The sequence below is a fragment of the Megalobrama amblycephala genome, linkage group LG1, assembly GCF_018812025.1.
Source record: "Megalobrama amblycephala isolate DHTTF-2021 linkage group LG1, ASM1881202v1, whole genome shotgun sequence".
Lineage (NCBI taxonomy): Eukaryota > Metazoa > Chordata > Actinopteri > Cypriniformes > Xenocyprididae > Megalobrama > Megalobrama amblycephala.
This window is the reverse complement of record NC_063044.1, coordinates 33,776,980-33,790,693: the sequence shown is the minus strand read 5'-3', so window position 1 is coordinate 33,790,693 and position 13,714 is coordinate 33,776,980. Positions and strand designations below refer to the sequence as shown.

Sequence of the window (13,714 nt, the reverse complement as noted above, 5' to 3'; positions counted from 1 at the left end):
GAATCGAGCGCGCCTGCTGCCCTCTGGTGGACTGTGTATGATTGATTGTTTCAAGTGTGAAACATGCTGTATCAGAGGACATTTCCTAGACATCTTATAAAAAGACTCTGTTTTGGTAACTCTGTGTTTATATTGTTATTAATTGGTTGTTTCCATTGCCTGGCGTTCAGACAGAACAGGGGAAATAGACAGATCATGATGAGGCTTAGAATCAATCTGAACAGCTGCTGTTGTGGCTGGTTTTATAGAAAAGTGTTGCTGCATAACTGTCATTTCAACGAGCTGAGAGAAACTTTTTGGCGTCTGAATGATCTGTACACATATTATGCGATGATGACTCTCGTTGCTTATTTGCGCCTTGTTTTAATTTCCCTGAAGTGATGTGGGCATTGATGATTGGTAATGGGCGATTTAAAAGGAAAAAAAAGTAATGGGCTATTTCGAAACACTGCTTCATGAAGCTTCGAAACCTTTACGGATCTTTTGTTTCGATTCAGTGGTTCGGAGCGTGTTTCAAACTCGCCAAAGTCACGTGATTTCATGGTTCACCACTAGGGGGCGATCTCTGTGACCCCATGAATCATCGAATTCACTGAGATCGGCGAATCATTGAACAAGTGTCTGTCTATTACCTGAGCGTTAAGTGTCTAAAAGTGTCTATTACTTTTTCTCTAGTGAGTTTTACACATTTGTAGACGTCTCAATGAGATATTTATAATTAAAAGGAATAATAGTAGTTAATAGTCTCTGTTTAGCGGACCCATCCATAGAATAAACAAAACCAGACCTGAAAATTGATAAAATAATACATATTATACAGACACTTAATATTTAATGGTATTAGATGATTAGTTTATTACATTTGATAGATTATACTTTCAATAAAACATTTGCAATGGGTTTGTAAAAGCTGTTTCATGCATGTTTAGCATGAGTTTTTGCTGCATTTACATGTTTTGACCAGCAGGGGTCACCAGCGCTTGACGTTTCAAACGCTTCGAAACAGTGAATCATTTTGTGAAGAAATTGGTTCAATTGATTCGGAGCTTTGAAAAGCTTCGTTTCTCCCATTACTAGCGTTGATACATGGCTTACGGGATCGTTTCTTTTTAATAATAAAAACGACGAAAAACAAAATCTTTCAAACATTTTACCCAAATAAGAGAATTGTCTAACCTTTTCTTTCGACTTGGGTTTTAATAATCGTATTATTGAGTTCTTAAATTATGATTTTGAACATCTGTTCTTTCATTGGTTGGTGGACGCTTGTGTTGCATCACGGGAAACTGTCCGCTACAAAATAAAACGACACATTTGTTTGATATTATGGTTGTTAAAAGCTCGAGTGGCAGCGGAACTTTAAAAGAAACAAGTGTAAACAGGAATCTTATTAGTCTAGGTGTCGTTGCCTCATACGGAGTCTGACGTTGAGCGCACCGTCACCGAGACTCGTGTTTACTGAAGTGACCCCCCTTATAGTCTCTACACAATTCATACTTACCTGGCAGGGGAGACACCATGATCATGAAGGTGGTTCACCCAAGGCGAGGCTCGGCCATTGCACTATCGGCTGTTGCTGACCTTTGCGAATTCCCCAAATGTGGGAATCTCGACTGCATAATTTATGGTAGTGGGGGACTGCGTTCGCGCTCTCCCCTAAATTTGTTGTTAATAACAGAATATATAAACATATACGTCTTGTTCACTGGAGATGTAGTTCACGTTTATGTTACGATTTGTATTTTCTAGAGAGGCTGGGATAGGTGTTGTGTAATATTCGGTTGCTGTGAAAACCTGTTCCAGTGGATGGAGTATACGCGAATATTCCGATTTCTCATGTTGTGGGCGTGGCCTTGAGACAACGCGCAGACGAAAGGAACTGAAAATATTAGTGCTCAAATCGAACTCGTTTAATGGATTATTTCGAAACGGTAATGAAGATTCATTGTTAAACATTAACTGCAACAGTTGACATTTTCAAAACTATGAATATATTGTGTAATATGCTAAATCGTCTTCTGTTTTGCCTGATTGATTACAGACATTCCAAAACCATCAGCGAATAACCCAAGCTAGTCTAAGGCTAGTACTATTACTATTTGATGTCTTTTCTATTTCATTTGTGAGGTTTTCGATTTAATTTGAATATTTTGGTTAGTAGCCTGTACTACCTTTTTGCCATTCGGTGACAGCAGAGTGTTAATAACAATGCCTGAAATAAACATCTGTGCCCTAATAAAATGTATAGGCCTATAAGTTAGCCTGGTGTGAGTATTTGTGTAGTTCATTTATTTTATAGCCAGTGTTTCCCAGCATCCACAGCTAGTGGCGCCCCCAGAAAATTTTAATAGGGGTGGCCAGACGAGGCCACAGCAATTCTTGGGGTGGCAAAAAAAAAAAAAAAAAAAAAAAAAAAAAAAAAAAATATATATATATATATATATATATATGTGTGTGTGTATATACATATACATACATGCAAAATCAATTGGTAGTTATTAATAGAATAATGAGGACACAAACCTTTACATTCAGTCGCGTTCGGTCACATTTATTTGCATACACATACCTACACCGGTTTAGTCCAAAAGTGTGCACATTTGTAGAAATACACATTTACCTCAGATTGCATTATGGTTTCATAATTACCGAGGTCATAAAATATAGTTTGCTAGGGGGTTGGGGGGCATGCTCCCCCGAGAAAATTTAGATTTATCTGGTGTACATATGTGCATTTTTAAGACGTTTTAAGGCCAACAAATTGGATAACAATAGCTTTAAAACCATGTCAACAAATACATGCATTCACAGTTTTGAGGCAGCTTTAATCGCATGTGTGGTAATTTCATGACTTAACTTACAACGTATTCTTTTGGGCTTTATTTAAGCTATAATAAAGTAATTATGCAGCGCGCGCCGGCACATTTGCGCATGCAATCCTTGATTGAGTGCGCGCCGCGAGCACAGAATAACGGCTGATGGGACCTGTTCATTTTTCTGAATTTTACTGACATAGTCTGACAATATCTCATCTGACCGCAGTTCACTGTTGTTCAACTGAAGCTCCCTCGTCGTCACTTGTAGCCTATCTTTTCCAATTTTCATTGATTCAACTTATTCGTTCAAAAAGCTGATTCATTCAGTAAACAGTGCTATTTGTTGCTCAGGGACGCAATACAATGCTCTGGATTTGATCTGAACTATATTCGTTGGCGAAATTGTGCAGAAACAGGCAATGATGTCTAAAATGTAAACATGAATAAAATTTATATAACATTTGTTATGCTGATATCTGGAGAAAAACGGCACTCTTCATGTGATATTTATTAACACAGTGAAAGCGTGCACTCTAAATGCGCACCGACACCTACAAGACAACATCACATACACGGATGTCAGATCGATTGTGCATCGTTAAAACAACAATTATGATAAAATCGTAGACTAAATATATCGCACACCCCTACCCTACCCTCTTCACAGTATAAATAACATTTGAAATTCAGGTCTGTAGACATTACTATTTAGACTCTTGGTGGCAGTAAAACAGCTACTCTGGTGGCGTCAGTCAGTCTATCTTTTTTGGTGGCATTTTATTTTCTTTCACTTCATGAACTTGTGAATTTACATTATGCATTTAAATTAATAGTACCCAATGCAAAATTATACTGGGGTGGCCACAGGGGTGGCCAGAGTTTATGCAGGGGTGGCCTTGGCGCCCCTGTCCACAGCCATGTCAGTAAGGCCCAAACTTCCTTTATCAACACCAAACTTACTGGATATTATGTAAAATTGTAATTAAAGTAACACAATTGCACATTTACTTGTATCTGTCACATTTTTTTTTTAAAGCAACATCAAAATCTTTCCACACCTATTTGGGAATCACTAGTCTCCAAGTACTAATCGATTATAATAGATTAAAGGTATAGTCCATCCAAAAATGAAAATCTTATCATTTACTCACCAGTTCAAAACCAGTATATTTTCTTTTCTCTTGTGAAGAAGATATTCTGAAGAACATTGGGAACCAGTAGAACTAGTTTTGGTGCCCATTGATTTCTATTGTATGAAAAATACACTGATACGTTTTTCAAAATATGTGCGAAAAAATTAGTCATACAACTTTGAAATAAGATGAGGGCATCAGAATTTTTATTTTTAATGAACTATCCTTTTAACATGAACCCTCAAAAGAGCACATCCTGTTTTCATTAACAAAAACAGGTTTTATTTAGTTAAGAGTAAAATACAGTTTAGAGAAATAACTACTACTAATAAATATTACATTACTAAATATTTCTTACACACACACACACACACACACACACACACATATATTTATATAAAGCATACATCATGTCTATTCTTTGACCATACCTTGCATTGAAAAACAACCTACTTTCATGTCATGTGTTGTAAGTGAAATCATCCAAAATTTAATAAATAATACTATCTTTAATGAACAAAGGGATATCTAATCATGTTCATTGTGCAAATTTGGTATATTTACTGTCTTTGACACAGTAAATATGCCAGTCAGTCAGTCAGTCAGTGTAATTGTTTGATAAAGTGAAGTACTTAAGAAGTTGTATGAATGTGCGTAGGGTGTGCTGTTGTGTGTGGTGTTACTGGTGTTACTTCAGTACAGTCTGATTGCCCGTGGAAAGAACTTGTCTTGCAGTCTGCTGCAGTAATGTCTGCCTGATGGTAACGGTGAGAGCAGCACACGGCTCGAGTGGCTGGAGTCTCTGAAGATCCTCTGTGCTTTCTTCACACACCACCTGGTGTAGATGTCCTGGAGGGAGGGAAGCACACCTCCAACAGTGTTCTGTGTTGTTCAAACCACTCTCTGCAGAGATTTGCAGGTGAGGGCGGTGCTGTTGTTTTCAGTACCACCCAGGTGAAAAAAATTACACTTCCATAATGTACTAAACACTGCTTCATTAAGCTTTGAAGCGTTATGAATCTTTTGAGTCGAATCATGATTCGGATCACGTGTCAAACCGCCAAACTGCTGAAATCATGTGACTTTGGCACTCCGAACCGCTGATTCGACACGCTGATTCATAATGCTCCGAAGCTTCATGAAGCAGTGTTTTCAAATCGGCCATCACTATATAAATCGTTATTTTGTTTTTTTGGAACACCAAAAATGTTCTCGACGCTTTGTAATATTAATATTTAACCACTGTACTCACATGAACTGATTTAAATATGTTTTTAGTACATTTATGGATCTTGAGAGAGGAAATGTCATTGCTGGCTATGGAGGCCTCACTGAGCCGTCAGATTTCAACAAAAATATCTTAATTTGTGTTCCGAAGATTAACGGGTATGGGTGTGGAACGACATGAGGGTGAGTAATAAATGACATTATTTTCATTTTCTAACCCTTTAAGGTAAGGGCTCCTGCTGTGTTTCTGTCCAATGGAAATCATATGTATGTTAATCTTTGCCTAAACACTTAACTAAACCAGGGATTTTCAAACCTGTCCTGGAGGACCCAAAGCCCTGCTCATTTTGTATGTTGCCCTTATTTGACACACCCACTTCAGGTCTTGCAGTCTCTACTAATGAGCTCATGAGTTGAATCAGGTGTGTTAGATGAGGGACACAAAATGTGCAGGGCTGGGGCAGAGATTGTATATAATAGGGAGATAAGAGAGTCTGTATCTTTTACCATTAGAGAAAGCGTAACGGCTAACTTAATAATGTGTGGCACCTCTCAGCCTATTGTGTAATGGCAGTGACATCAGTCGCAACATTCCCTAGTCTGCCTTCTCTTAAAAAAATACATTTTTATCAAGCTAAAATCTATATGTAGTTCCCAACGAAAGTATTGTTTAGTGTAAAACATGCTGAAGATTAGCAAACAGGCTGTCGATTAATTAAATGATTAGCTATTTTCCCACAAAAGCTGTTTAATCAGCATAGTGAAGCCTCTCATCCATTGACATCCATTCAAAAAACAGCCTCTGGTCTCCTTCCCTGCATACTGCCGGAGGCGGAGCGTTAGCATTAGCCATTACGCTTTTTTGGCTAAAGGTTGCAGGCTTGCCTTCCAGTGGCTTTGTCTTGGGGTCCTCCAGCCACATCTGCTCCAGCCACATCAGCACCAGCCACATCTGCTCCAGCCACATCTGCTCCAGCCACATCTGCTCCAGCCACATCTGCTCCAGCCACATCAGCACCAGCCACATCTGCTCCAGCCACATCTGCTCCAGCCACATCAGCACCAGCCACATCTTCTCCAGCCACATCAGCACCAGCCACATCTGCTCCAGCCACATCTGCTCCAGCCACATCTGCTCCAGCCACATCTGCTCCAGCCACATCAGCACCAGCCACATCTTCTCCAGCCACATCAGCACCAGCCACATCTGCTCCAGCCACATCTGCTCCAGCCACATCTGCTCCAGCCACATCTGCTCCAGCCACATCAGCACCAGCCACATCTTCTCCAGCCACATCAGCACCAGCCACATCTGCTCCAGCCACATCTGCTCCAGCCACATCTGCTCCAGCCACATCAGCACCAGCCACATCTGCTCCAGCCACATCTGCTCCAGCCACATCAGCACCAGCCACATCTGCTCCAGCCACATCTGCTCCAGCCACATCTGCTCCAGCCACATCAGCACCAGCCACATCTTCTCCAGCCACATCAGCACCAGCCACATCTGCTCCAGCCACATCTGCTCCAGCCACATCTGCTCCAGCCACATCTGCTCCAGCCACATCTGCTCCAGCCACATCAGCACCAGCCACATCTGCTCCAGCCACATCTGCTCCAGCCACATCTGCTCCAGCCACATCAGCACCAGCCACATCTGCTCCAGCCACATCTGCTCCAGCCACATCAGCACCAGCCACATCTGCTCCAGCCACATCTGCTCCAGCCACATCTGCTCCAGCCACATCTTCTCCAGCCACATCTGCTCCAGCCACATCAGCACCAGCCACATCTGCTCCAGCCACATCTGCTCCAGCCACATCAGCACCAGCCACATCTGCACCAGCCACATCTGCTCCAGCCACATCTGCTCCAGCCACATCTGCTCCAGCCACATCTGCTCCAGCCACATCTGCACCAGCCACATCAGCACCAGCCACATCTGCTCCAGCCACATCTGCACCAGCCACATCTGCACCAGCCACATCTTCTCCAGCCACATCTGCTCCAGCCACATCAGCACCAGCCACATCTGCTCCAGCCACATCTGCTCCAGCCACATCAGCACCAGCCACATCTGCACCAGCCACATCTGCTCCAGCCACATCAGATGTCCTCTGATGTTCGACATCAGGAGCTGATGCAAGAACCTTAAAATGATAAGTGTATTAGTAAAAAAAAAAATTAATTTACCTAAGCATACTTTTTTGCGGCCTCCCTATTTACGCTGCCCCACCAGGAACCAGGGGGGATGTAACAGGTAATTGTAATGTATAAACTATGGACTTACAGCTGACAGTGGAGTAGTAACATCTGTGTGTGTCTTCTGTAGAGGAGCTGGATGGCCCTTTTTTTCTTGAGACTTTTTTTACTTTTCTTTTTACCCCCTGCATCCCCTGCTGCTAAACGAGGACAAAGACACAGGTATGCAAAAGTCAATGTCAAAGCAGCAAGACAACACTTTCATCCTGAAGTGAACTTCAGCAATAATCAGCACACATTGTCTTTATGTTGTCTTATTAGATACAGATTATGCAATAATACAATTTCAGGCTATGATAACATTAATATTCAAGACATTACTAAACTGATATCATCCGTCCAACCAGCATCATCTTTGGGTCCTGATGAGCTGGAGCTGGCAGCCGCTGAGGGAGGGGCCCTGCCCTGTGGGGGGTTCTGTGAAGTACAGGTACATTTCAGCCTTGGAGTTTGTATTAACTGTTGCACCGTGATTTTTACTAGGGGCACCTTAAATCTCTTTGTCAAGAATGTATCGCCTGAAGCGCTTCAGTGACTTTGTGGTGATGTCCTCCTCCACGGTGATGTCCACTGCTGCGCAGAGCATGACGCCTCCTGAGACATTTTTCGTTCGTGGTTCGTCCCTGCTTGTGGGTCAGCCTGAAGGACCTTGTGCAGGCTGTACCACTGCCACATCTCCAAGAAGGTGAAGGACCTGCCCATAAATGGCCCTGTCCACATTGATCTCGAGGTGGCAGGAGACCTGTGGAAGCAGCTGCACATACCGCAGCAGGAGGTCCTTCACCCAGTCAACTTGGCTTCCTTTTTTGTTGGCATGGTGGCTTTCCTTGATGTGGAGACCAAGGAGACTAAAATATCACATAAGATAATTAGTTTATGAAAAAACAAATTATGAAAATTTTGATTCTGTGTATTGCAACATACTTACTACTTAATGTAGCCAATATCGTTCTCCACCAGCCATTTAAAACTTTGGCCGTTGTATTTGCCAAATGTTATACATAGCTGGCCAAGGTACTGCACCTCTGATGGTGTCGAGGTAATAGCCTGACATCTCTTTTTGGCTGAAGACAGAAATTGTAATGCCTTTAATGACAAGCACAAAAAAGTCTATGCTGCTGTGTAAACATAGGGTGTAAACACATCAACAGCCCTAGTGCCAAGATGTTCCTCACACAGACCTTCCTCACAAGCCGTCCTTATATCCAGGACCGTGTTCTTCTCATAGCAGATGTTACGAGAAGCCAGTGACTTGGCTTCCTTGGCGTCTTAAGAAGGGATTGTTGCCTATTTTAAAAAAAATCTAAGCCTAAAATTGAAAAGAACTTTGATCTGGAGTAAGGGTGCATTACTGACAGGCCTCCCTAATGAAAATTAACCAGGGTTTTATTATAGTAAAAGTGTAGTAACCATGTTTTATTGTAGTAAAAGTGTAGTAAACATGTTTTATTGTAGTAAAAGTGTAGCAACCATACTTAATTTGCTGTTACCATGGTTTAACTATATTATATAAAACTATATTTTAATTAAAACATATTTAATTATATTTTTCATTATTATTTGTAGAAAGTATGGTCAGTATGGCTAATTTTAATAAGGCCCTTCAATGAATGCAACGGTCACAATAGTAGCCAGACAATAGTAGTCAGACAATTTACGGAATAAAATCAACAAAAATACAAGTATTTATATACTTTATAACTTTGTGTGAATATTGTAATACATCAGTCTTACCACAAATGCTGAACGATAGATCGTCAAAGATGCAGTATATTTTTGGCAGTATATTTGCATATATTTGCGTGGGAAAGTATATACGTGCGTGAATATAGTAGATATAAATCATTGTGAAAGTATTGCTTATATTACGGTATGCACCTCGCAAAGTGGTGACTGTAGACTTTTATGCCATCTGATTGGCTGTAGACTACCAATCAAAAGCCCGGCCTCGACTGTAGACTACCAATCAGAGGCCGGAGAAGCTTGGCGGTCTAATTGAGTCAATTTGGCCTTCTGATTGGGGACTCTGACTGTCGACTACCAATCCAATTGCAGATCGCGACCGTAGACTATCAATCACAGGCCTCAGATGCTGCAAGCACTAACTCCAAAAGGTGATTGACATCTATCAGTGATGAGCACAAGCATCTTATGACACTTAAAAGTAGGATCGTGATTGTTTATTGCAGCGTCTTACGATCGTTGAGAGTTTAGATTCAGTGCAAAAGTGAGAAAAAGGTAAGTCAACATCTGTTAATTGTCCGCAGCATCACATCTGGCTAGAAAATTGATGGCACAGTTACAGTACATACAGTACACTTACGTTCGCCGTTTAAGGTGACTAAGTTAACATTACATTTATGAAATTAAATGAAAACGTGAAACCTTCGAAATGCTATAGTATCACATTGTGCGTTACTACTCTAAGTAATCGTGATAGTACTAATATCCCAGATGAAAAAATACTGTAGTAATTTATAGTACATACTATAGTGTTTTTGAACCATACTATAGTAAAGTACTTGAATTAATTTGTTGTGGTATATAGTTGCTGTGGTAGGCCTAATATAACAACTATAGTAATATAAACAAATTACAGTTTACTGTAGAAAAAAAATAAAGTATAGGCTATGTGGCCTGTGTGAAAGCGAATCTTTCTCACCTGTCGTCTTGCATCCAAGGAGCAGGCGAAGCGATTATGTGACATGGATGAATGACAAATAAAAAGTATGATATGCCTGATAGTACTAAAAAGAGTTGATAAAAGTGCTGTATAGGCTACACAAACTCAATTCGGCTCTGACACACTGACTGACTGGCTGCGGATTCTGTGCATGTGTTTGCCGCCTGTCAACGCTCGCGCGTGCATATTTCTAGGCTTATTGCCCTTGAACAGTCAAATACACACATAATTATGCCTAAATGTCCATCTTGGCACGTATGTCTTGAGTGAACAAGTTTGGGACATGTGTCAGTGTTGGATCCGCTCATTACAGTAGGTCTTAAAGTGAATATATACCTGCTCCTGTCTGTGTCGTTAATATTAATCAAACAACAACAACAACAGATGGTCAAGCATTGGTTCAGTTCTCTCTGCACATCCAAGCACTTGAAGGACTACTTCAATCTATGGGCCGTGATGGTCTTTCTGAGCTCACCTGTGGCTCTCATGTTGAGAGACTTTTGGGAAAGCTACCTAGTGAGCAGTTTTGTGAATTCAAGAGGTCTATGAAAAGAGTAAATCAGGGTCCATTCTCTTACAATCTTTTAGACTGGCTTCAAATTGAGTCTCTCTGTCAGCTAAAGAGATTTTGGCTGCCTCCAGCTGATAGACAGAGGCAGGCATCTCATTTGGTTAAAGCTACAACAGTTCTTCATGGTGTAAAAAAAATTCTCATAAAGGAGACTTTCCTAAAGCGGAAGTTAAGCTCTCTGCAGGTGGTAGAATGGCCACTCAGTTGTTCCACTCAATGTCTTCCTGTTTGTGCTTGTTGTAGTTCCACTGAGAATCACATCAGTACATGTGGTGATTTCCTAAACCTCACTGAAAATCAACAAATTGAAATTTGAAATTTGAATTTGGATTGCAACTCCCCTGTAAACCCTTGTAATCTCTGCAATGGCAAACAAGTCATGCCTTTACTGCTGACCATCTTGCTTTGTCTGAGCATTCTCATCCTGTGACATTTCTTCAGTGTCGTTACACCTATTTGTAAAGACTGCCCATTCAGCAGCTTGACAATGTGACTCCATTGGTGCTAATCGGTGCAGAATATACTCATCTGATAACTCCTATCCAACCTGTGAAGTCTGGCCCTCATGCATCTATAAGAACCCGACTTGGCTGGACTCTTCAGGGGCCTGCCAGAGATATCCTAAATCCACCTGTCACTTGTTCTAATTACACTTCTTACAGTTCTTTGCCAGATGATATTTACAAGAATTTGTAAATATAGTTGTGGAGAAGTTGTGGCAACATGATGTTGTAACCCCAAGGAGTGATAAACTAGTTGTCCATTCCAAGCAAGAAAGTAACCAGAGTTACTATGGGTGGAATTGACAGGTATGCTACACCTCTGATTTGTGCAAGTGTTTGGGCACCCATGAAAGCCCCAATAAAGTCAGCTATGTCTAGGCTCTGTAACTGAAATGTGCCTCTTGAAAGAACCACAGCAGGCTCAGACATATAATGATAAATCCAGAACTTGTTGAAAGCTGGCTATATTAAATGACTGTCCTCTGTACTTATCAGCTAAGAGTCTCATTGAAAATCTCCGCATAGTATTGGCTTCGGGAGGTTTTGAAATTCATCAGTGGGCCAGTAATGATCCTGATGTCATCCAATATTTGCCTTCAGAAGCCAGATCAGAACAAACAGAACTTACAAGTTTGCTCATGACCCTTCTGCTGACCCTTCAAAGGCCACCTTGGGTCTCCAGTGGAACTGTCTTTTTGATGTTTTGGGCTACAAACACAGAGCCATTAAGTCAACTGTGCCTACCATGCGTTACATATATAAAATACTTGCAAGTCATTATGATCATTTGCGCTACATCCTTCCTTTTACTACTAGAGCTAAGGTTATTGTTCGGCATTTGTGGGACAAAACACGTGATTGGGATGACACCAACTTACCTAATGAGCTCTTGAAGTCCTGGCGATAATGGGAAACCAAACTTCAAATGTTGCCCATTGTAATGTTTTCTCGATGCTATACCCCTCACTATAGAGAGACTGCTGCTGTTAGAGAGATTCACATATTTTGTGACTCATCAGAACAGTCTTATGGTGCAGTAGCTTATCTACATACAGAATTTAGTACAGGCAAGTTGCATGTCTCCTTTCTTCTGGCTAAATCTCGTGTCACCCCAAAGAAGCAACTGTCGATTCCTCAACTTGAGTTATGTGCAGCATTAGTAGGTGCCAAATTGTCTGCTGTTCTTCATGTAGAACTTACCATTCCTGTGCAACACAATATTTTATGGAAGCCTATCAAACCCTGATACCTGAGTTGCAGACAGTGTTTGCAAAACAGCAAATCTCCTTCAAATGTATTCCCCCTTCTGCACTTCATTTTGGAGCATCATGGGAATGGGAGGTCTGATCCGTTAAGGTGGCTTTAGAGAAAGCTTTGGGAACTCAATCGTTTCTGAGGAAGTGCTGCGGAATGTTCTAATTGAGATTGAAGGAATGCTTAATTCAAGACCTTCAGGTTATGTTTCTTCAGATGTGGCAGACCTTGATCCAATTACCCCTAATCTCTTGTTGATGGGCAGGCGTAATGCTGGCCAATTGGAAAAATCACTGCAATTCATCCTAGTAAGGACAGTTGAGTTAGGACTGCTGAGGTTCAAGTGAAAGGCAAAAGGCACATTAGACTGGTAGCACGTCTTGTTCCTATAACTGTTTATGTTGATTCCTGTTAAGAATTTATTTTGTGTATTGATGATTTCATTTTGCAAATTTGTTATAATAAATTTGTTTCTTTTGGGTTTTATATATTGTATTTTTGATTATTAATTTTAGTGTGGCTTATTTTGATTTAAGTGTTTGTATTTCTGTTCTTGTTTGGAGACCACACACACATACATAACAGGTGCTGGTCATATAATTAGAATATCATCAAAAAGTTGATTTATTTCACTAATTCAATTCAAAAAGTGAAACTTGTATATTATATTCATTCATTACACACAGACTGATATATTTCAAATGTTTATTTCTTTTAATTTTGATGATTATAACTGCCAACTAAGGAAAATCCCAAATTCAGTATTCAGAAAATTAGAATATTGTGAAATAGTTCAATATTGAAGACACCTGGTGCCACACTCTAATCAGCTAATTAACTCAAAACACCTGCAAAGGCCTTTAAATGGTCTCTCAGTCTAGTTCTGTAGGCTACACAATCATGGGGAAGACTGCTGAATTGACAGCTGTCCAAAAGACGACCATTGACACCTTGCACAAGGAGGGCAAGACACAAAAGGTCATTGTAAAAGAGGCTGGCTGTTCACAGAGCTCTGTGTCCAAGCACATTAATAGACAGGCGAAGGGAAGGAAAAGATGTGGTAGAAAAAAGTGTACAAGCAATAGGGATAACCGCACCCTGGAGAGGATTGTGAAACAAAATCCATTCAAAAATGTGGGGGAGATTCACAAAGAGTGGACTGCAGCTGGAGTCAGTGCTTCAAGAACCACTACACACAGACGTATACAAGACATGTGTAACCCAGGTTACTAGTGGCTAGTAGTGGTTTGTGACTGAGAAAGAAA

At 40.7% G+C, this 13,714-nt stretch overlaps 1 protein-coding gene and 1 non-coding gene across 2 annotated transcripts; one reads left to right on the top strand and one right to left on the bottom strand.

Moving 5' to 3' along the window:
- Nucleotides 1-1,493: 1,493 nt before the first annotated feature.
- On the top strand, nucleotides 1,494-1,659 carry LOC125250614. Its single transcript, XR_007180818.1, has one exon. It is a non-coding gene; the product is annotated as a U1 spliceosomal RNA (small nuclear RNA).
- Nucleotides 1,660-4,642: 2,983 nt separating this feature from the next.
- Nucleotides 4,643-12,949, bottom strand: LOC125266356. Its single transcript, XM_048186958.1, has 4 exons — nucleotides 7,928-12,949; nucleotides 7,765-7,855; nucleotides 6,000-7,578; nucleotides 4,643-4,798 (listed from the first exon to the last, which is right to left on the bottom strand). Exons 3-4 carry the CDS (start codon nucleotides 7,305-7,307, stop codon nucleotides 4,643-4,645), a joined length of 1,464 nt encoding a protein of 487 aa, XP_048042915.1. The 5' UTR covers nucleotides 7,308-7,578; nucleotides 7,765-7,855; nucleotides 7,928-12,949.
- Between the last annotated feature and the right edge of the window lie 765 nt (nucleotides 12,950-13,714).

What these genes read in the sequence shown, in the direction of transcription:
- LOC125266356 (XM_048186958.1), bottom strand. Translation starts at nt 7,307, where the DNA reads ATGTCGAACATCAGAGGACATCTGATGTGGCTGGAGCAGATGTGGCTG. An exon ending in CTAACGCTCCGCCTCCGGCA is followed by an intron (nt 4,799 to 5,999) that starts GTATGCAGGGAA and finishes CCCTCCCTCCAG; the next exon opens with GACATCTACACCAGGTGGTG.